Source organism: Pongo pygmaeus, chromosome 5, assembly GCF_028885625.2.
Source record: "Pongo pygmaeus isolate AG05252 chromosome 5, NHGRI_mPonPyg2-v2.0_pri, whole genome shotgun sequence".
NCBI classification, from domain to species: Eukaryota; Metazoa; Chordata; class Mammalia; order Primates; family Hominidae; genus Pongo; species Pongo pygmaeus.
In genome coordinates, this window is record NC_072378.2 from 15,578,864 (window position 1) to 15,602,682 (window position 23,819).

The following is a 23,819-nucleotide window of genomic DNA, read 5'->3' on the forward strand; positions in this document are numbered from 1 at the left end:
GTTTCTCTTGTAAGTAGCTTATAAACTATTAATAGACTTTTCCTTGTCTTTCAAAATATGCCCTTTAGCAGTCCAGATTAATCATTTAAAAATATTGAGGCTGCAGATATATTCACATTTACTATCTTATTCTGTTTATTCTGCTGTTATGCATTTTCCTCTGGTTTCTTGTCATCTTTTGCATTGACTGAATTCTTTCCCATTGTTCTAGTTTTTTTCTACTAGTTTAGAAGATAAACATTTTTTTTTTTTTGACGGAGTCTTGCTCTGTTACCAGGCTAGAGTGCAGTGGCTCAATCTCAGCTCATTACAACCTCTGCCTCCCAGGTTCAAGTGATTCTCCTGTCTCAGCCTCCCAAGTAGCTGGGATTACAGGTGCCTGCCACCACACCAGGCTAATTTTTTGTATTTTTAGTAGAGACAGGATTTCACCATGTTGCTCAGGCTGGTCTCGAACTCCTGACCTCAAGTGATCTGCCTGCCTTGGCCTCCCAAAGCACTGGGATTACAGGTGTGAGCCACCACACCCAACCACTTTCTATTTTTTTTGTATGTGGTTACCCTTGAAATTCTGCCCTCCATAATTAACTTTTAAAAGTGAGGTTAATCAATATCAATACATTTCCCCCAAATAATACAGAAGTGTTAGAATGCTTGAACGCTGATAATCTGCCTTCCATCTTACATGCTTTGTTATCTAGCATTATTCTTCTATTATTTTAACCCCACAAATTAGATAACTAATATATATGTCCCACTGTTTAGATTTATCTGTGTTTACCATTTTCTCTGCTCACTATTCCTTCCTACATCTCAGACCCATCTTCTAAAATGAGTTTCCTTTTTTCTGAATTACATTCTTTAGAAGTTTTTTTATTGGATGATTGCTGATAGAAAAATCTGTTTTTATCTGAGTATGTCTTGCTTTTACTCTAATTCTTGACAACAGTTTGAAAAGTCTGCTGTGGAACTCATTCATTTATAAGTGATCTATCTTCTCTCTAGTTAAGGTCTTCTCTCCTTTAGGATTCTGTAGTTTTTGTTGTTGCTGCTTTAGACAGAGTCTTGCTGTTGCCCAGGCTGGAGTGTAGTGGCATGATCTCAGCTCATTGCAACCTCTGCCTCCCAGGTTCAAGCGATTCTCCTGCCTCAGCCTCCTGAATAGCTTGGACTACAGGCACACACCACCATGCCCAGCTAATTTTTGTATTTTTAATAGAGATGGGGTTTCACCATGTTGGCCAGGCTGGTCTCAAACTCCTGACCTCAGGTGATCCACCTGCCTCAGCCTCTCCAAATGCTGGGATTACAGGCGTGAGCCACCATGCTTAACTGGGTTCTGTAGCTCCAGTATGAGGTGTCTAGGAATGGATTATTATCTTGCTTGTTTGTTGTACTTTCTGGATCTGAGGATTTATATACCTCATTTATGGAAAATTCTCAGACATGTTTTTCCTACACTGTCTTTCCCTCATGCTCTTTCTAGAACTATTTAGGTTTACTGGATATGTTGGGCTAACTCATATGAAACTGCAATTTTACAGATAAAAATTCGTCGAATATTGGCAATCTCACCTGGTTCAACCTAAAGACCTTTTATAAGTATTCTCTGCCTATCAATATTCCTCTTTCATATTTTCCATTTTCTTTCTGAGATCCTTTCTGTGTACTCTTTGACTCTCTCTTGTACTTCACTATTTCTTTCTTCAGCTGCCTCAAATTGCTGTTAAGCACATCTTTTGGGTTTATAATTTCAATAACTTTAAAATATTTGATAGTGCCTTCTTCTTACTCATGTTTAAGTCCATCTTTTATCTCTTGAAAGATTTTATATATAACTATTTAACAGTCAATATTCAATAGTGCAGTATCTTACAGTCCTTTATGGGTCTAAATCTCACTCTTTGGTTCTGGTGACTCAAACTTTTGGTGGTTTACTTGTGTGATTGCTAACATTTTGAGGACAGGGAGCCTGATTTAATCTGTGGAAATCTGAGGGACCTAGGTTTAGACAGTTTCATCCATGGAGAATTTGCATTTGTTTTTGTTGGGTGTCAAAGAACACAAATCACCTGCAACTTTCTTTTTTTTTTTGAGACACAGTTTCGTTCTGTTGCCCAGGCTGGAGTGCAATGGCGCAATCTTGGCTCACCGTAACCTCCACCTCCCAGGTTGAAGCGAATCTTCTGCCTCAGCCTCCCGAGTAGTTGGGATTACAGGCATGTGCCACCACGCCCAGCTAATTTTTGTATTTTTATTAGAGATGGGGTTTCACCATGTTGGCCAGGCTAGTCTCAAACTCCCGACCTCAGGTGATCCACCCGCCTTGGCCTCCTAAAGTGCTGGGATTACAGGCGTGAGCCACCGTGCCCAGCCAACTCTTTCATTTCTTAACTTAGAGGTTCCTTTATCAGGCAGGAAATATAACTTAGAACCCCATACTCCCATGAGGCCAATACCATGGTAACAAATCAAGAAATGAGGCTATGCCAACTTGTTAGGAAGACAGACAGGTTTCCTTGTTGACTCCTTTAGCCAACAGGTACATTTTTTTCCCCTAGCTTAAGCTTTCACCAGGGGGATGTAGCCACCTCAAAGTCCAAAGAGCTTTATCAAAAGTCTCAGATTCAGATCCCCACAGACAAAGTCTCCTATTCCCACAAATCTCCAAAGCTTTTGTTTTAGTATTTTGATCCCGACTTCCATGTTTTGTTTTGTTTTGTTTTAATGACTCTGATTTCAGTTCCCTGTTCTGTTTTGTTGTATTGTTGTTGTTGTTGGCCCTTTATATTTCCCTTAATTTTTGTGGGTTAATGTATCTTAAAGAACTTTTAAAAAATATATCCAACATTTAAGTGTTTTATAGCTGTAGGGCTTTTCAAAGTATCTATTCTGCCTTACTACCAGAAACCTACATTTTCTTCTTCTCAGTAAGTTCTAAGAGAAATGCTGGTGTCTACATTTTATCATATATATTCCTGTGTTGTATATAACTACTACAGCTTCATTAATTTAGGTAAATGGTAAAGAAAATCAGTCTAAATTTATTTAAAGTCAGAATTACAGAAATCATTTCAGAAAAAAATAAGGTTTGATTGACATCACCAACACCGAGGAGAGTATTCGATTTTGGCTACGTACATTTACCAAGTCATTTAAATTACAAGACACTAGTGCTTAAAAATACTTTGTTCTTCTAAGTGAACTGAGGATGACCCCTGAAATTTTTGTATTTATTTGTTAGGCAAATTAATAATTTTGGATAGACTGAGCAAAATTAAGTTTTTTTGACCAAATAATAAGGAATTCTTAAATAGTGTAGAAAGAGATGTCTTATATAGGGTAGAAAGAGATGTCTTATAATTTACATATATTGCAAATTCATCAGACTAAAATTCAGAGCATTATATCTACATAAAACAAGTATTTACCTGTCCTTAGAATAAAAGTTATAAACTCTCTAGCTCAACTAAATTACTTGACAGAGAAATGATAAAAAGGTGCTTTATTCAGGGAGTTTCATAATCAATGACTAGATTCAATTTCAGATATCCTGCAAAACATTTTGACACAAACAATTATAAGTTCAATTTTTTAAAAATACCATTTAGCACTGAAAAAGGAAAGTTTGCCACGAGTATAAGATTAGCCAATTCTTTACCTCTCCAGCACTTGCACATTCTTTGGCTCTTCTGTGAAGTGCAGCCCATGTATCCTCATACCTAAAAAAAAGCAAAAAATAATTTGAAATGCAAACCACACATTAAAAGGAAATACTATCTAAAGATGAATGTGGAATATCCTGTGGTACTGGAAAGGAAACACTCAAAAAATAATGGGGACATGTTGCAAGGACACAGACGTCAACCTGACGGAGCTTCCAGTGGCCAAATCTGTGACAATCTGAGCAACAAAATACATAATGGTAGTAATGGATTATAACTCAAAGAATACAATATCCCTGAGTCCATGGTGATGTAAATAATTGAATAAATAAATCAATGAGAGAGAAGAGAAAAACTCTTCCTTATAATAGAAATCCAATTAGTAATTTTTTTTTTTTGAGACGGAGTTTCACTCTGTCGCCCAGGCTGGAGTGCAGTGGTGCGATCTCGACTCACTGCAACCTCCACCTCCAGAGTTCAAGCAAGTCTCCTGTCTCAGCCTCCTGAGTAGCTGGGATTACAGGTGCATGCCACCACGCCCTGCTAATTTTTGTATTTTTAGTAGAGACGGGGTTTCACCACGTTGGCCAGGCTGGTCTCGAACTCCTGATCTGCCCGCCTCGGCCTCCCAAAGTGCTGGGATTACAGGCATGAGCCACCGTGCCCAGCCCCAATTAATAATTTTAAAAGAAATGATGAGGAAAAAAAATCTCCAATTGGTAAACACAATAGTAATAATTGTTTTAAAAAGAATTTTAATGGATGATACAATTAGTGGGTAAAAGCACAAAAAGAAACAGGATATTTACACAGCCTCAAAGTATCTGCCCATCGGATAATCATTAACTAAAAGTGAGAAAACAGTATTAACTGAGGAGAAACCTGGCAGACACATCCTTAATAAAGTGATCAAAATTAATGTCAACAGTAATGAGACACATCAACATTATGTGCCTCCTGATGTGATGCACTGGGAAGGATATAATAACATTACTCTTCTGGTATTCTTACCAAAAAAGTACTAACTTACAGTTAATTACAAGGAAATAGAAAAATCCAAATTCATAGACATTTTGAAACATAATTGGCCAGTACTTTTTTTTTTTTTTTTTGAGACAGGGTCTCACTCTGTCACCCGGGCTGGAGTGGTGTGATCACAGCTCACTGCAGCCTCAACCTCTTGGACTCAAGTGACCCACCCACCCCAGCCTCCCAGAGTGCTGAAATTACAGACATGAGCCATGATGCCCAGCCTTGGCCAGTACTCTTCGAAAGTACTGAGATCATGAAAGACAAAGACTAAAGAATTGTTCCATGTTAAAGAAGGTAAGGGACACATTGTGACTAAATATGATGTGTGATCCTGGATTGGATCCTAGTCCAGAAAAAAGGACACTGGTGGGATAATTGATGGAATCTGAATAAGGCCTATGGATTAAAGTATTTACTAATGTTAATTTTCTGTTTGATCATTGTACTGTGGTTATATGAAATGCTAACATTGGGAAAGCTGAAATTGCTTGTTCTACTTTTGCAATTTTTTTGTAAATCTGAAATTATTTCAAAATAAGAAGTTAAAAAATAAAACTTCTAAACTACTATTCATTTGATTGCTGATGTAAAACCTGATTTCTCAATCTAAAATTCTAGCTATTCAGCTAATATTTCTCCAAACAGGAATACATATTTAATGAGTTCATATTGCCTCCCCTCATAGTCAGATTCACAATTTTTCTATGAATTTAAGTAAGAAAATCAATCTGAATAATCCAGGTGATACTAGAGTCCACATGTGATGAAAATTAAGGTGGAAGGTCACACAAATAATACAGTCCTGCTGTCATTGTTGACTAACAGAAAGCTAGAAAATTTTCTTGGATGTATCAGATTATGTAAGTATCAATTAAAATCAACAAGTATTTACTAAATGCTAAGCACTGTTAGGCACCAGAACTGCTGAGATATAAATTTTACTCTTGCATCTTTGTTGTCCTGGTAGTTAGCACAGAACCTAACAAACAAGAGACACATTAAATGTCTGTTGAGTGAGGAAACAGACTAATTATAAATTGAAAATTCAGGACTTCGTGGTAAAATTTTCTATCATTTTCTTAACTCAGTGGGAAAGAGAAAATTAATCCTCACTTGCCAAATTTAGACTCCAGATCACTTTTCCTAACATCTCATCATTTCCTTTTCTCCCCGTTATTTTGTATGCTTTTCACATCCACCTTGCCATTATACATCACCCTCCCTCATTTCTACTTTCCTAGTTCAGCACCTAGTTCAGTCATGATTTTCCTACTGTTTTCAGCATTCTCTAAACCTAGACTATCGCAACCATTCACGTTCTCTGCTCTACTTTTATGACATGAAGCAGTTTGGAGAAAGGCACTAAATCCATTACAATGCATGCTATCCAACCTCGCATGGGTCTTAGCTGCCAATCAGCACTTAAAAAAAATTTATTGCTATTAGATTGTTCCCTGAAGTACACACAGCAGGTACTACACATCTCATGCCGCCTTGAAACTCATCCCCATCCAATCACTTTCAACAGATGGATGAACTTACTCCATTTTACTGAGATAAAGACACTGGATGTAAACTCCTTCAATTTTTCTGTGTTCAAACTCAAACATCTTTAAAAATCACAAGTCAATGATGATGAAATGAAGAAGCCACATTCATAATGTGTAATTCTTGCATTCAAATCGTTATTGAATATATTCTATGCATACTATGAGAAGACTAGTGGAAGCGTTCACAATACAGTTAGGAAGATGAACACACATGTAAATAATTACCTTACTTGGTAGACAAAGGAAAGGACTAATTATATAGCATTAGAGCTATAGGAATATAGGAAAGTAACTGTAGACTGTGTTGTACTACACTCTTTGAAACATTATGGTTTAGGAAATAGAAGATGTCAGAGTAAGAAGCATCTAGAATCTGTCACCCTACCTAGACCACAATCACATTGGCAGAATCTGTCTGATGTAACTATTTTGGGACTCTAGAATCTATTAAAGGCTTGCAACTTCCAGGGGAAGGTTTGGAGGGTAAATTGAGGTTCATTTCAGTCGACTTCAGGTTTTAGCACAATGGCAGCTACCCATCCACCACCCCAACCCCTGGACAGGTAGCCATGCACTTGTTCCTGAAGTAGCTTGTACACGGCTTATGAAAGTCAAGGTGGGCCAATAAGGACCCTGTGCTCCAAACATCAGGGAGTCTGTGCTCTGATCACAATTGCTGCTTCTAATCAGGGAGATGCGGACACAGAGGCAGCTACTGTTGCAAACCCCTCCTGCTCTGGCTAGCAATTTTCAGAGGATTTAAAAGGCCAACGTCAGGTTTTGTCCCCTTTCTTTGTTCTCCTTTCCCTCTTGGAGAGCCAGACACTTAAAGACTAGGACATTCAATAACAGATGCAATTGTTTTTTGTTTTGTGGTGTGTGTGTATGTGTGTTTTTGTTTTTGTCCCAAGATGGCTTACTAGGGACATCAAAAGCCAGTTTTTCTCAAAAAATACATCAAAGTTACTGGTGAGTGGACAAATTCTAGACAGAAAACTGAGGGAAGGGAGCCAGGACCTGTCAGAGTGCCCATGGGAAGAAGCTGGGGTGCAGAAAAGGAAAGCAGCAAGACTCTGGCAGAGATCGACCCTCCAGGACCTTGGAGCCTTGAGGAAAGGGTAGGTGGGAGTAGTTCTCTGCTCCCTTTACCCCTCCAACAATCTCCTGACCACCAAACTGTTGGAGAGCACTCATCTGCCCTTGTGACCCAGAACAACACTATTGGTGGTGACTTGAAAACCTCCTGGAGCTGGAGAATCTGGTGGCCAACTCGTGTGTACAGGCGTGTCCACACTCCTCTCAGGTGCCAGATACCATACTCGTCACGCGCCGGCAGTGGGATGCTGCCCTGCCCAGGGATTCTCTGCCCTTGAGTCACCACACAACCAGATTCCCTGCAAACACACCCCACAGACCACTCTAACTTTGGCAAGCACAGGGAATCAGCAGTTCCCCAGGTAACTGTGAGATCTCTGGAGATCTAACCCCCTGCGTGGGCCATCCCTAAGTGGAAGAGAGTGCAGCCCATCAAAAGCACACCTTGGGACAAAGGAAATGCAGGCACAGTGCCAACTGCTACAAGAGGAAGTATCATTACCCAGGAATGGATGTGGGGAAGGGGTCATCTCCTGCATCCCCCTACACTGTTGCTGATGCAGCAGTGTTCTCCCTGCCAGGGGCCAGCACATGCACTTGGACACACAACGTATTTCATGCTTCTTGTAGTGGCTCCACCTCTACCGAAAGTGAGCCCTGCACAGCTCAAGCTTTCAGGAAGGGTAGGGCCCAACTCCCCCTCCCTACACAGAGCAGCAACATCCCAGCAAAGGAAGACAAGTTGCAGAGTTGCCTGCTCCCATCTGGAGGAACAGACTCTCCCTGAGCCCATTTTGGTGGCAGCCCTCAGAGGAGCGTACCCACAATCCGCAGCCGGGAACCAAAGGACAAAATCTTTATGAAATGAAGGTTGGGAGCCTTGTGACAGGGGCATGATAGGAAGTGGATCACATTCTTGCCAGCACAGAATGAGCAGTGGGTGTAGCCACCCACCTTCTCCCCCAAGACCTCAGCACACCCCACAGGATTTCTTCCCGCCACCATCCCCTGCCCACTCAGGGCAGGTGCTTCCACCCAATGCCAGCCTACCTGCCGGCTCTTACTCTTAAGTGCCATCTACTGGACTGCAGCCCGAACTGCATCACCAAATAAAAATCTGCTAAAAAAGGGCTTAGTGCTAGGTAGTCCACAAGATGAGCCCCCTGGGATCTCCACACCCTCAGCTCCACAGGAGATAAGGTGTTAGGTGTCAGTTCTTACAGCCAATACATCACTACAATAAGCATTATCTGAGAAAGCCACTACACAGAAGCTATCCATAACCAAGGAACCCATATAGCATTTGGCCCTGTGGAAGCACCCAGACACAAAGGCAAATGATAATATACAACATATACCACAGTCATACCTTTACGGAAAAAAAGAAAAAAAAAGTCACATCCAAATGATGGCAAATTCAAAATAAAAAGAGACAGCTTCCTCAAATGAGAAGGAATCAGTGCAAGAACTCTGGCAGTACAAAAAGCCAGGGTGTTCTGGCATCTCAAAGGATCACATCAGCTCTCTGGCAATGGATCCTAACCAGACTGAAATGTATAGGACGACCAATAAAGAATAAAAAATATGTACTGCAACTAAACTCAACAAGATCCAGGAAAAAAGTTGAAATCCAATACAAAGAAACCAGAAAACTGATTCAGCACATGATAGACAAGATAGGTACATTAAGAGAGAAACAAATAGAACTGCTTGAATTCTAAAATTTACTAAAGGAATTTTAAAATACAGTTAATAGGCTAGACAAAGCAGAAGAAAGAATTACAGAGCTTGTAGACCAGTCATTCAAATTAACCAAGTCAGACAAAAATAAAGAAAACTGAATTTTTAAAAAATGAACAAAGCCTTCAAGAAATATGGGATTATGTAAAGCAAGCAAACCTTTCACTTACTAGCATACCTGAGAGAGAGGAAAAAGTAAGCAACTTGGAAAACATATTTGAGGGAATAATCCAGGAAAATTTCTCCAATCTTGCTAGAGAAGCTGAAATCTAGAATCAAGAAATTCAGAGACTCCTGAGAGACACCATGTAAGATGACATCCCCAAGACAAATAGTCATCAGACTAAGGTCAACGTGAAAGCAAAAATCATAAAGGCAGCTAGAGAAAAGGGCCAAATTACCCACAGAAGAAAACCCATCAGGCTAACAGTGGACTTCTCAGCCAAAGCTTTACAGTTAGAAGAGACTGGGGGCCTATTTTTAGCCTCCTTAAAAAAAAAATTGCTGGCCAAGAATTTTATATCCTGTTCATCTAAGCTTCATAAACAAAGAATAAATGAAATCTTTCCCAGACAAGCAAACACAAAGGGAATTTATCACCATCAGACTGGACCTACAGGAAATGCTCAAAGGAGTTCTAAATATGGAAATGAAAGAATGACACCTGCTACCATAAAAGCACACATAAGTACAAAGCTCAGACCCTATAAAGCAATCACATAATCAAGACTACAAAGCAACTAGCTAACAACACTATCAAAGGAATAAAACTTCACATATCAATATTAACCTTGAAAGGAAACAGCCTAAATCCTCCACTTAAAAGATACACAGTGGCAAGTTGGATTAAAAAAACAAGACCCAACCTCTGCTACCTTCAAGAGACCTATCTCACATGTAATGACACCCATAGGCTCAAAATAAAGGGATGGAGAAAGATCTTTCATGCAAATGGAAACCAAAAAGCGCAGAAGTTGCTACTCTTGTATCAGATAAAACAAACTTTAAACCAAGAACAGTAAAAAAAAAAAAAAAAAAAAAAAAAAAAAAAAAGACAAAGAAGGGTACAACATAATGATAAAGAGCTCAATTCAACAAGAAGATATCGTATCCTAAATATATATGTACGCAACATCACAAGACCCAGATTTATAAAATACTACTAGAACCTAAAAAAAGAGCCATAAAATAACAGTGGGGGACTTCAACACCCCACCAGCAGCACTAGACAGACAGATCATGGCACAAAACTAACAAAGATTTGGACATAAATTAGACTCTCAATCTAATGGACCTAATGGACATCTACAGAATACTCCACCTAACTACCATAGAATATACATTCTTCTCATCTGTGCACGGAACAGTCTCTAAAATTGACCACATGCTCAATCATAAAGCAGGTCTCAATAAATTCAAAACAATCAAAATCATATCGAGCATCTTCTCAGACCACAGTGGAATAAAATCAAAATAAATACCAAGATGAACACTAAGAACCACGCAAGTACATGGAAACTAAACAACCTGCTCCTGAATGACTTTTGGGTAAACAATGAAATTAAGGCAGAGATAAAAAAAAATTAATTGAATCAAATGAAAATAAAGACACAACATACCAAAACCTCTGAGATGCAGAAAAAGCAGTATTAAGAAGAAAATTTACAGTGCTTGATGCCTACACCAAAACACACAAAGATCTCAAATTAACAACTTAACACCACACTTAAAAGAACTAGAAAGGCAAGAACAAACTAAACCCAAAGCTAGAGGAAGAAATAATTATGATCAGAGCAGAACTAAACGAAATTCAGACCAAAAAAAACCATACAAAGTATCATCAACACAAAAAGTTAGTTATTTGAAAAGATAAACAAGACTGACAGACTGCTGGCTAGATTAACCAAGAAAAAAAGAAAAGAGATTCAAATAAGCACTATCAGAAATGACAAAAGTGACATCATAACTGACACCACAGAAAGACAAAAGATCATCAGAGACTAAGAACCTATCTCTATGTGCACAAATTAGAAGACCTAGAGGAAACGGATTAATTCCTAGAAACACATCACCTTCCAGATTGAACCAGAAAGAAACTGAAATTCTGAACAGACCAATAACAAGTTACAAAATTCAATCAGTAATAATAATAACAAAAAAATCTACCAACCAAAAAAAGCCCTAGACCAGATGGATTTACAACTAAATTCCACCAGATGTACAAAGAACTGGTACCAATCTTCGTGAAACTATTCCAAAAAATTGAAGAGAGGAGATTTCTCCTTCACCTCATTCTATGCAACTAGTATTATCCTGATTCCAAAACTTAGCAATGACATAACAAAAAAAGAAAACTACAGGTCAACATCCCTGATAAACACAGACACAAAAATCCTCAACAAAATGCTATCAAACTAAATCCAATAGCACATCAAAGAGATAGTGCACCATGATCAAGTGGGTTTTATCCCTCGGATGCAAGGATGGTTCAACAAACACAAATCAATAAATGTGATATACGACATAAACAGAGTTAAAAGCAAAAATAACATGATCTTCTCAAAAGACACAGAAAAGGCATTTGATAAAATTCAATGTCCCTTCATAACAAAAATCCTCAACAAACAAGGCATCAAAGGAACATACCTGAAAATACTAAGAGCCATGTATGACAAACCCACAGCCAACATAATACTGAATGGGCAATAGTTGAAAGCATTCCACCTAAGAACTGGAACAAGACAAGGATGTCCACTCTCACTACTCCTATTCAACATAATACTGGAAGTCCTAGCTGGAGCCATCAAGCATGAGAAAGAAATACAAGGTATCCAAATAGGAAAAGATGAAGACAAATTAATTATCTCTGTTTGCTGACAACATGATTATATACCCAGAAAACCCTAAAGAATCCTCCAAAAGACTCACAGACCTGATAAACAACTTCAGTAACTTTTCAACATACAAAAGCAATGTACAAAAATTCATAGCATCAACTCATTTGAGAAACTAAAAAATAAAAATTAAAAAATAAATAAAAATAAAACCACAGCATTTTTATACACCAACAACATTCAATCTGAGAACCAAATCAAGAACTCAATCTCATTTACAATAGATACACACACACACACACACAATACCTAGTATATATAACCAAGGAAGTGAAAGATCTCTACAAAGAGAACTGTAAAACACTGATGAAAGAAATTATAGATGACACAAATGGAAAAACATTCCATGCTCATGGATTAGAAGAATCAATATCATTAAAATGACCACATTGCCCAAAGCAATCTACAGATTCAATGCAATTTCCATCAAATTACCAATGCCATTTTCCACAAAATCAGAAAAAAAAAATCTAAAATTCATATGGAATCAAAAAAAGAGCCCGAACAGCCAAAGCAATCCAAAGCAAAAAGAGCAAAGCTAGAAGCATCACATTACCTGACTTCAAACCATACTACAAGGCTACAGTAACCAAAACATCATAGTACTAGTATAAAAATGACACACAGATCAATGGAACAGGATAGAGAACCCAGAAATAAAGTCACACAGCTACAACTAACTGATCTTCAGCAACATCAACAAAAATAAACAATGGGGAAAGGACACCCTACTCAATAAATGGTGCGAGGAAAACTGGCTAGCCATTTATGGATGAACAAAACTGGACCCCTATCTCTTACCATATACAAAAATTAGCTCAGGATTAAAGACTTACATGTAAGACCTCAAACTATAAAAACCCTAGAAGAAAACCTAGAAAAAAACCCTTTTGGGCACTGGCCTAAGCAAATAATTTATGACTAAGACCTCAAAAACAATTTTGACAAAAAATGACAAATGGGACTTAAACTAAAGAGCTTCTGCACAGCAAAAGAAACAATTAACACAATAAACAGACAACCTACAGAATGAGAGAAAGTTTTTGCAAACTATGCATCCAACAAAAGACTAATATCCAGAATCTATAAGGAACTTAAACAAATGAACAAGAAAAAACAACCCCATTAAAAAGTGAGCAAAGGATATGAATAGACTCTTCTCAAATGAAAACATATAAGAAGCCAACAAAGATGAAAAAAATGCTCAACATCACTAATCATCAGAGCAATGCAAATTAAAACGACAATGAGATACATACAATCTCATGCCAGTCAGATGTGAAAAATGATACATGAACAAAATGGTAACATCAATACCACTACCGTTTATATCTACCAATGGTAGATATAAAACAGAAAGGAACCAATAAGAAATTCTGGAGATTAAAAGTATAATAACTGAAATGAATAATTCACTGGAGGAGTTCAAAAGCACATTTGATTAGAAGAAAGAATCAACATGATTGAAGATAAACCAATTTAAATTATCAAAATTAACAAATGTTTACCTAGATTGACTAAGAAAAAAAAGGACTCAAGTTACTAAAACCATAATGAAGTGGGACTATTACTATGAATCTGACAGAAATAAAAAGGATTATAAGAGAGTGCTATGAACAATGTATGCTAAAAACTGGATAACCTAGCTGAAGTGGACAAATTCCCACAAACACAAAACATACCAAGACTGAATCCTGAAGAAATGGGAAATTGAATCAGTAATAAAAAACCTCAAGATGAAAAACCCTGGACTTGATTGCTTCACTGGTGAATTCTACCAAACATTTAAAAAAGAACCAACATTGACTATTCTCAAAATCTTTTTAAAAAGAAAATGAAGAGGAAGAAATAAATCCTAACTCATTCTATAAGCCAGCATTACCCTGATACCAAAGCCAAAGGCATACAAGAAAAGGAAACTACAGACCAATACCCCATATGAATACTAATGCAAAAATCCTCAATAAAATACTGGCAAACTAAATTCTGCACCACGTTAAAAGCACTATACACAATTTCCAGGTGGGATTTATTCCTGGAATGCAAGAATGGCTCAACATAAGAAAATCTGTCAATGTAATAATATACCAGATTGGTAGAATGAAAGGAAAAAACACATGGTCATCCTAATTCATGCAGAAAAATTATTTGACAAAATTCAGCATCCTTTCATGATAAAAACACCAAAAGTAGAAGGGAACAATCTCAACATAATAAAAATCCATAGTTGACATTATACTCAATGTTGAAAGACTGAAAGCTTTTCCTGCAAGATCAGGATCAAGACAAGGAACAAGACAAGGATGCCTGCTTTTTCCACTTCGATTCAACACAGTACTGGATGGTCTAGCCAGAGCAATTAGGCAAGAAAAAGAAATAAAAGGCATTCAAATCGGAATGAATGAAGTAAAATGATTTCTATTCATAAATGATATGATCTTATATGCAGAAAACCCTGAAAGTTCCACACAAAAAACTATCAGGATAAAGGAACTCAGCAAAGTACGATACCAAATCAACACACAAGTCAGTTGTTTCTATATACTACCAATAAATAATTCAAAAAAGCAATTAAGAAAGCAATTTCATAAACGATAGCATCAAAAAATACTTAGGAATTAGCAAAGATGATGAAAGACTCATAAAATGAAAACTACTAAACAATATTGAAAGAAATTAAAGAAGACATCAATAAATAGAAAAAGCACTCCATGTTAATGGATTGGAATACTTAACATTGTTATCTGTAATAAGCAAAACGACCACAGATTCAATTTAATCCCAATCAAAATCCCAATGACATTCTTTGCAAACAATAGAAAATACATCTTAAAATTCATATGAAATCTCAAATGACCTTCAATAGCCAAAACAATCTTGACAAGAAAAACTCTTAGAAGAAAACACAGGGGAAAATCTTCATACTCATTAGAGTAGCTATAATAAAAAACAATAGCGAGCGTTGGTGAGGATAGGAAGAAATTAGAACCTTTATACAATCCTGATGGGAAAGTAAAATGATACAGTCACTATGGAAAACAGTATGGTGTTTCCAGAAAGAATAAAACACAGAATTACCATATGATCCAGTAATTCTACTGCTGGGTATATACCCAAAGGAACTGAAAGCAAGGTGTCAAAAAGATGCTTGTCACTCATGTTCCTAGCAGCAGTATTTAGAACAGCCAAAAAGTGGAAGGAACTCAAGTGTCCATCAACAGATGAATAAACAAAGTATGGTACATACTTACAATCGAATATTCAGCTTTTCAAAGAAAGAAAATTCTGACACATGCTGCAACATAAACTTTGAAAACATTATGCTAAATGAAATAAGCCGGTCACACACAAAAGTACTTTATAATTTCACTTATATGATGTTCCTAGAATAGTCAAATTCACAGAGAAAGCAAATAGAATGATGGTTGCCTGGGATGGAGAGGAGGGAGTAGAAATGAGAGTTGTTGGTTAATAGGTACAGAGTTTCCATTTTGCAAGATGAAAAGAGTTTTTGGGATTGGATGCACAACCATGTGAATGTACTCAGCACTACTAAACTTAAGAATGGTTAAGATAAATTTTATGTTATGTATATTACATTTTTAAAATTAAAAATATGATTTAAACATTTGCTATTTAAAATGGTCTTTCCCACATTCAATTTTAGTTCCAACAGGAAAAGACTGTTTCAGTGCAATGTATAAACACATTATTGACACCGTCTTATGGATATAAATTTTCTATATTAACTCCTAAAATGCAACCTTATCCCCAAAAAATGTACCACACAAAAAGTTGATAGCTCTAACATAAATTTTTCAGTAAAATGAAGTTATTTCAACTACGTTTCTAGAGAAAAAATAAAGATAAAATGTAAATAGTAAACAAAACATTACTGATTAATTTGTACTACATTTCCTTTCATGTTCATTTCTGTTCTTCACACAACAAAACAAAGGAAGAAAATATTATATTAAGTACTTTTCACTTCAGAGAAGAAAAATCTCTAGATTTAGCAACCATAAAAAGAAACCTAATGAAGAACAAGAAAGGAGAAAGGAAAATGTAGGTATCAGTGATTGTGTCTTAACAAATACAGATAAGGAAAAGCAGCATACCCTTTCCCACATACATCTTTACCACACATCTGTCAAATGGCACATTAGTAAGCACAGAACTATGTATAATGACATACTTTAACCATATACTGTACTTATTTATTTATTTATTTATTTATTTTTTGAGATGGAGTTTCGCTCTTGTTGCCCAGGCTGGAGTGCAATGGCACGATCTCGGCTCACCGCAACCTCTGCCGAGATGGCACCATTGCACTCCAGTGATTTTCCTGCCTCAGCCCCGAGTAGCTAGGATTGCAGGCATGCACCACCAGGCCCAGCTAATTTTTGTATTTTTAGTAAGAGATAGGGTTTCACCAAGTTGGCCAGGCTGGTCTCAAACTCCTGACCTCAAGTGATCTGCCCGCCTCAGCCTCCCAAAGTGCTGGGATTATAGGCATGAGCCACCGCGACCGGCCTCATTGTGGTTTTGATTTGCGTTTCCCTGAAGACTAACAATGTTGAGCATCTTTTCATGTGCTTATTGGTCGTTTGCATATCTTCTTTTGAGAAATGTCTATTCAAGTCTTTTGCCTATTTCTTCATGGGGTTGTCTTTTTATTGTTAAGTTTTAAAAGTTCTTTATATATTCTGGATACATGTTGTTCCTCATATATATGATCTGCAAATATTTTCTCACGTTCTATGTTTTGTCACTCCACTATCTTGATGGTGTTCTTTGACACACAGAAGTATTTGATTTTGACCAAGTCCATTGTGTCTAATTTTTATCTTGTTGTTTGTGCTTTTGATGTTATATCTAAAAAAGACCATATATTTTAACATTAAACTCCATGTCAATAAAAGAATGGATTGGAAAAGAAATGACATAAGAATCAAAGTAAAAAAACAAAATTATTGGGGACTTAAATCCAGAATCAATTTTCTTGTAATAAAGAAGCCGTACATATTATCATAAAGTATTGACTTGTAAATACAATAGTGATCTGTCTGCTCAAAGTTTGAATGGACTTTGTACTAATGAGTGAAAAGTGAAAGCCCTCAAGGAAAATAATACATAAATAATTTCCAATCACTGCATTAAGGTAAAATTTAGCTGTTTTAAGGTTTTTAACCTACAAAATTAAAAGATATTTTTGGTCAGTAAAACAGTCAGAAGTATAACCTTCCTCTACAAATGAAAACACTTACCTGCTAAGTAATTCTAATCCAGCAGAGTACTTTGGCAAAAATGGAACAGTCCTGCCCAAAAGAAACACTTATTAAAACTGTTCTTGATTTAGCCAACTGAAAAAAAAAAAAGGTACATTCAAGAATTTTGACATTGTCAATTGTAACATATTTTAAAATCACTAATGACAATTACTAAACTTTTAGAGAAATGTGTTTTATTTCAGAGTTCATGTACTGTAACACACTATCAACCATCATTTTGCCCCACAGATTGTCTTCAGCATACAATACAATAAATGATTTAATATAATGTTGGATAAGAACAAATATGTAAGATCACAGTTCATCTCTAGGTTGAAAATGAAATCTGGTCACATGCTTTACTTTATTAAAAAAATGGACAAACAGCACAATCCTGGTGTTTTCATATAAAACAGGTAACATAGCTAAAGAGGCTCATTTGCCAAGTAGTATTTCATTATTAATTTGCTTTTCAATAATTCAGGACTTTTACTTTTGCTTTTATACAAATTAAAAATGACTAATTGTGATCAAATAATACTCACTGTCAGAGTAAAACAATTATACTTCACCATTTTTTCAACCATTTCACAATTTTATTAGAAAATTTTCCCGTTAACAAAATTTAGAAAGAATCAATAAATTATTTTGTAGTCAGATGCACTCAACAAATCTAAGGTTCATTAATATAATTACACAATTGTGAACACAACCAAAAGTTGTATGAAATTTAAGTCATAGTAAGTTAAAATCTTAGCACAAGCTTACCTGGGTTTGCTTTTCACTTTTGCTTCTCTTGACTTGTCACTTAAAGTCTTCAGCCTATAATTCAATATAAAATATAATATTTTTACAAGTCAAGAGATTATTACTATTTTTTTGAGACAGGGTCTCACTCTGTTGTCCAGGCTGGAGTGCAGTGACATGTACATTACTCACTGCAGCCTCAACCTCCTGGGCCCAAGTGATCCTCTCACCTCATCCTCCTGAGTAGCTGGGACTATAGTCACCCACCACCACGCCTGGATAATTTCTTTTTTTTATTTAGTGGAGACGGAGTCTTGCTATGTTGCCCAAGCTGGTCTCAAACCCCATGCCTCAAATGATCCTCCTGCCTCAGCCTCCCAAAATGCTGGGATTACAGGCATGAACCACCCCACCCAGCCTAGAGATTTTTCAACCACAAATTTTCACATGTTAAAATTTTAGGTCAGATAAGCTACTTTTTTTTTTTTTTTTTAAGCAAGAATTAAGTATCTCAAAAGACAACAAATATTTGAGTGTTTACTACATGTTAGATACTACAAACAGAAAATCTGTAGCTAATTTTTTTTTTTAAGAGATGGTCTCACTCTGTTGCCCAGGCTAGAGTATAGTGGTGCGATTATAGCTTACTGTAACCTCAAACTCTTGGGCTCAAGCAATCTTCCCACCTCAGCCTCCTGGGTAACAAGGACTACAGGTATGTGCCACCATGCCCAGCTATTTGTTTCACTTTTATTTTGGTCTCACTATGTTGCCCAGTCTGGTCTCTATCTCCTGGCCTCAAGTGATCTTCCCACCTCAGCCTCCCCAAAGAGCTGGGATTATAGGTGTGCGCTACCACGCCAGGCCTTATTTTCATATTCTTACTTACCCCAAGTCCCTTTTTTAGGAACCAAGATTCCTAAATGCGATCAGACCACAGAAACATAATTTATCTGGCATCTTTAGAAAAAGGAATGTTCCACATAGGAGAAATCCATAGGTAACAAAGATATCTAAGCAGCACACTTCATTAAGTAGATGCTACCCAGGCCTTCAAATCTCTTTAAGCGTCCACAGTATTTGAAATTTTAGTTGAGAAAAAGCTTTTTAAAATATATTACAAACTTCTTTCATTAAAGAGGATTTGGTATATCTCATTTAACATTTTGTGATAACTCAGGATCAGTATTAAGAATATCATTGACTACATTTTGCAGCAAAACAGTACTCTCCCCTGATACTTCTGAGCTAGAAATACATCTTCATCTATTAACCTGAAACCAGTCTATGGTAGTTTTGTGTTTGTTTGGGCTCTTATGTCTACCTTTCCTAAATTTTCTTTCTCTACCATTGGTCACCTGGCTGTCAGCTCTCTCACTGCTTCTGCTAGCTATTTAACTCTAGCAGTCTCCTCCCCTCTACTTGCTGCTTTTAAATTATTGCACTGGAAAACAGATAAATGGGCTAGAGCTGCATATATAGAATTAATAGGCTCTTTTAAATGTAAAATATGATGTTCATAAACTGTACAATTTATTTTCACTTCACTGGCCCAGTTTTACTTTATTTTGGCTGTGGACTCTGTTACAGATAACTGAGGTTGCCAATAAGTGAGTGCTACAGTATGCAGTAATATCATACAAAATGAGATATCATGTACACATTCTTCTCAATCACTTCAACAAATATTCATTTGTAAATAGAAACTGAAAATATAGGCCACAGTACTACCGCTAACCCCTACAAAGTCTTTGTAAAAACAGAAATAGGTGTTCCTTCCTCCAGACGCTTTACTGCCATCAGCCAGAAACTGTCCTAATACACAAGTTGACTCTTGCATGAATGCCTCAACTATGCATAGTACAGTGTACAACCTGCACAACTATGCATGCTGGTTCTGAAACAGGATTCCATCTTTTCTGTCTATAACGTCTGATTAAGCACCATATGGGGACTTCTGCTAAACTGCATTTTTTAAAACCAAATTAGAATGCTAATGTCATACAAAGAGTTTCATATTACTCTATGATCTTTTTCAAAAAATAAAATATTGACAAGATCAATTCCTCTGCAATATTCAAAAGATTCAGCAATCTCTTTAATACAAAAGTAATTAGTATATCTCTCTAGATAAGTCTAGGAAATTGTGTAAAAGTCTAATATAAATTTCTAAGCTTACCCTGGAAACTAGTACGTCTGGTTTAAACCAAGATTAAGCAAAAGCTAGGGAAAACAATTTTTATGGCCATGCTCTACCATTTCCACTATAAAGTTTGATCAAAATACTTAGTTGGAACATCTCAGGCAAAATTATCCCAGACAGTTATCTATAGCAGTGCCTCATACTCAAAATGATTCTCGCATTATTTTTAGTGACTGAGGACAATTCTATACAGCTGAGTGTGAAAGGGAATTCCTAAGATCCTCTTTGGACTACTCTAATTATATGATCCAGCAAATCTCCAAGTTGGTATTTCAACTATTTATTCCTAAAACAAACTTTTAATTTCTTAATTGTAATATGCCAAGTTTGGAATTCTCTTCTCCGCCCCTCTACCCCATCTCCTCCCCGCCACCCACAAAAAGAAAAAACTAGTTTGAAATGAAAGGGAAAAAAGGAGTGTTACAGGGAACAGAAAGTAAAATTGCTGGAAGATTCAACAAAAGATTCCCCATGTGGCTCTTTAACAGTCATCTGTTTTAAAAATTGGTCTTTAACCAAATTTAATGTGTGAAACTTATCTGATCTGGATTTGAACAAACCAACTGTAAAAAGTCATTTCTAAGAACAAAAGAAGTCTGATTATGGACTGCATAATTGATAATATCAAAGAATTAGTGTTAATTTTATTAGTTATGATATCAGCATTGCATTTATGTAACGTGTTTCCTTTTTAGTGATGCAGCTCACATATCACAGGTATAGTAGGCAAGTCTGAGATTTACATTATAAATAAAGAGAGAGACAAGGCAAATGTGGCAATATCTGAAAATTGTTGAATCTCAGCAATGGATATATGTGGTTCATTGTGTTATTCTATTTGTGTGTGTGTTTGAGACTTTGTAAAATACAAACAATTTTTTTTTTGAGAAAGGGTCTTGCTCTGTCATCCAGACTGGAGTGGATTGGAGCAATCACAGCTCACTGCAGCCTCAAGCTCCTGGCCTTAAGCAATCCTCCCACCTTAGCCTCTCAAATAGCTGGGACTACAGGCTCACACCAGCACACCCAGCTAGTTTGTAGAGACAGGGGTCTCCCTATGTTGCCCAGGCTGGTCTTGAACTCATGGGCTCAAGCTATTCTCCCACCTCAGCCTCCCCAAGTGCTGGGATTAGAAGCATGAACCACCATATCCAGCCAAAAAACATTTTTAATAACAAAAACAATCTTTTAGGTATTCATCTTTTCTCACCACATCTTCTCCAAATAAATGGCCAATGTGACAAAATGCAGAAGAGAAACTGTTGGAGAAAACAAAGTAGCTATAGGAAAGTTGGAAATAGTCATCTTTTTCCCTGCTAAAAAACAAAAAGAAAGTAACAAACAAAGTAGCTATAGGAAAGATGAAAAATATAAAAGATCAGATATACTTAAGAAAGTAACAAAAAACCAAAAAGGTATTTTCTAAAATAACATCCTCAAAACCCAGAATTCACCTGAAATTACCCCACTATTTTTATTTTAGGGTAACTCCAGTTTCTCTGGAGAACTTATTCCGTCCTGGAAACAACCCACTCATAAAGTCTGTTTAATGTCCTACAATATCATGGCATGCTGTGAAGGAAATATTGACCTAGGGGAAATATTCCAGTTTCCTCAAATGTAAAATGGTAGTATTATACTTAACCATAAAGATTTGCCACGAGAATTCAATAAAATTCCAAATATGACCTTAATGGCATTCTGGAAACTACAGAGCTAATTTCAAATGAAAGTTATAATAAAGGTGATCCCCATCAAGAAAGCTGAGAAACCAATGTACTACATTACTGGGCTAAGGTGAAATAAAGTAGAGGTTCCCAATGTGCCTACAAAAGGCTTGCCCAGCCCTATTCTTGGTCTTCTCCCAAGTACCATACACCCCATGAACACATAAGTGCTGTGTGAGCATATTAATATATAGACTAAGTGAGCCATCTGACAACTATTTTCTACCAATGACAACTTTCAAGTTCAAAGCACTAAACCTCAAATTCATCATAAAGTTCAATAATTTTATTTTTAGATAGCTCCAACGACTTCACCTTAATTTGACACCAGCATATTTATGTCTTTGAGCTTTGTAGAAAATACTAAAATGGAGGCTTCTTACTGAAAAAGGGGGGTGACTCACAAAACTGCTTAGACAAAAAGTGTAAAAAGATGTAAATAAGCCTGGGCAACACGGCGAAACCCTGTCTTCCAAATATACACAAATTAGCCAGGTGTGGTGGTGTATGCCTGTAGTCCCAGCTACTTGGAAGGCTGAGGTGGGTGGATTGCTTAAACCCAGGAGGTTGAGGCTGCAGTGAGCCATGAGCATACCACAGCACTCCAGCCTGGGTGACAGAGTGAGACCCTGTCTCGGAGAAAAAAAGAAAAGAAAAAGATGTAGATAAACAAAGATGCATTGAGTACTACAATGACTGATGAGATCTGCCAGTGATTCAACAGCGTGGGGAACCTGCATGATGTTTCATTTATTTGTAACTCAATTTCCAACTGTCTACATCATTGGCTATTAGGAAAGGTGAGGACAATTGCTTTAAAGCACCACAGAAATGTATGAATTAGCATATTTTGTCATAAGGCACATCCAATCTATTACATTTTCACATCAGTGTTCATCAATTTTTTCTCTCTCTTAAGTGAGATCAGGGAAAAGCCAAAGCCTCAATCACACTTAAAAGTGCAAATGACCTAAGGTCCACAGCCTAAGAAATTCACACAAAAGCTGCACAGACTCAGGAAAAAAAGATGAATTTACACTATCTACATCCTAATGCCTTTATCCTAAGTCCCAAATACATGGCTTCAAGTTCTCACCTTTCACCTGAGCGCAACAGAAATTTCCAATTGCTTCTCAGCTGTCAAGCAGCTAGCTCATCACAAATTCACCGTTTACTGTTCCTTCTCTTTCAAACCTATTCTTAAATTCTTTAATGTTGGTATATGACACCATTTATCTAAGATACTTCCAAATTCACATTCTCAAATTTCTGCACCTTTTTCATCTCTCACTGCTGTCTAATCCGACCAGTGCCTAACACATCCATGCCCTCCTTTAAACTTCTATCAGCACTGCCTTAGCCTCTCTCATCTGGACCTTCATTACAGCCTCTTAAATAATCTCCCTCTACCCCATCCCCAATCTTCCTATCACACGGCCTCTCAAGTTATTCTTCCAGAAATACAGAAACATTTTTCCGGAAATACAGGTAGGCCATCTTCTCCTTAGCCTGATTTTTAGCCACAGAACTTATGGCCTTCTAGATATTCTGCTACTAGAACGAGAGTAAGGATCTTACTTGCTATCTGGTTTGTTCTCTGCTATATCCCCAGTACCTAAAATAGTGCCTGCCACATAGTAAGCACTCAGTAAATATTTGACAAATTAATTAAGCAAAGCATTGAAGATATTCTATTATTAGGCACTCAACTTCCTTTCCAGCTTCATCTCCCAGGACTGCTTCCATCTCTGAAATGTGCTTATCCAAATCTATCGCAATTTCTCCTCATTCTTCAAGGCCTAGTTTTAGAAACCCCTTCCTCTTTGAAGCCTTCTGTAAATGCATCCTAACTAATGACTCTTTCCTCGGACTCACATACCACACTATTTGTATCTT

The 23,819-nt window shown here is 36.9% G+C and overlaps 1 protein-coding gene across 2 annotated transcripts in view; it reads right to left on the reverse strand.

The window, feature by feature from the left end:
• The window catches only part of DTNBP1 (dystrobrevin binding protein 1), a 143,078-nt gene that overhangs the window by 114,224 nt on the left and 5,035 nt on the right, over positions 1 to 23,819 (reverse strand). Inside the window, exons 2-4 of one of the 2 annotated variants that reach the window (XM_054491182.2) lie at positions 18,015 to 18,068; positions 17,244 to 17,294; positions 3,662 to 3,722 (exon numbers count right to left, since the gene is read on the reverse strand). In XM_054491182.2, the coding sequence (XP_054347157.1) occupies positions 3,662 to 3,722; positions 17,244 to 17,294; positions 18,015 to 18,068 (166 nt within the window). The remainder of the gene's footprint in view (positions 1 to 3,661; positions 3,723 to 17,243; positions 17,295 to 18,014; positions 18,069 to 23,819) is intronic. The other variant, XM_063665839.1, reaches the window with a different exon arrangement.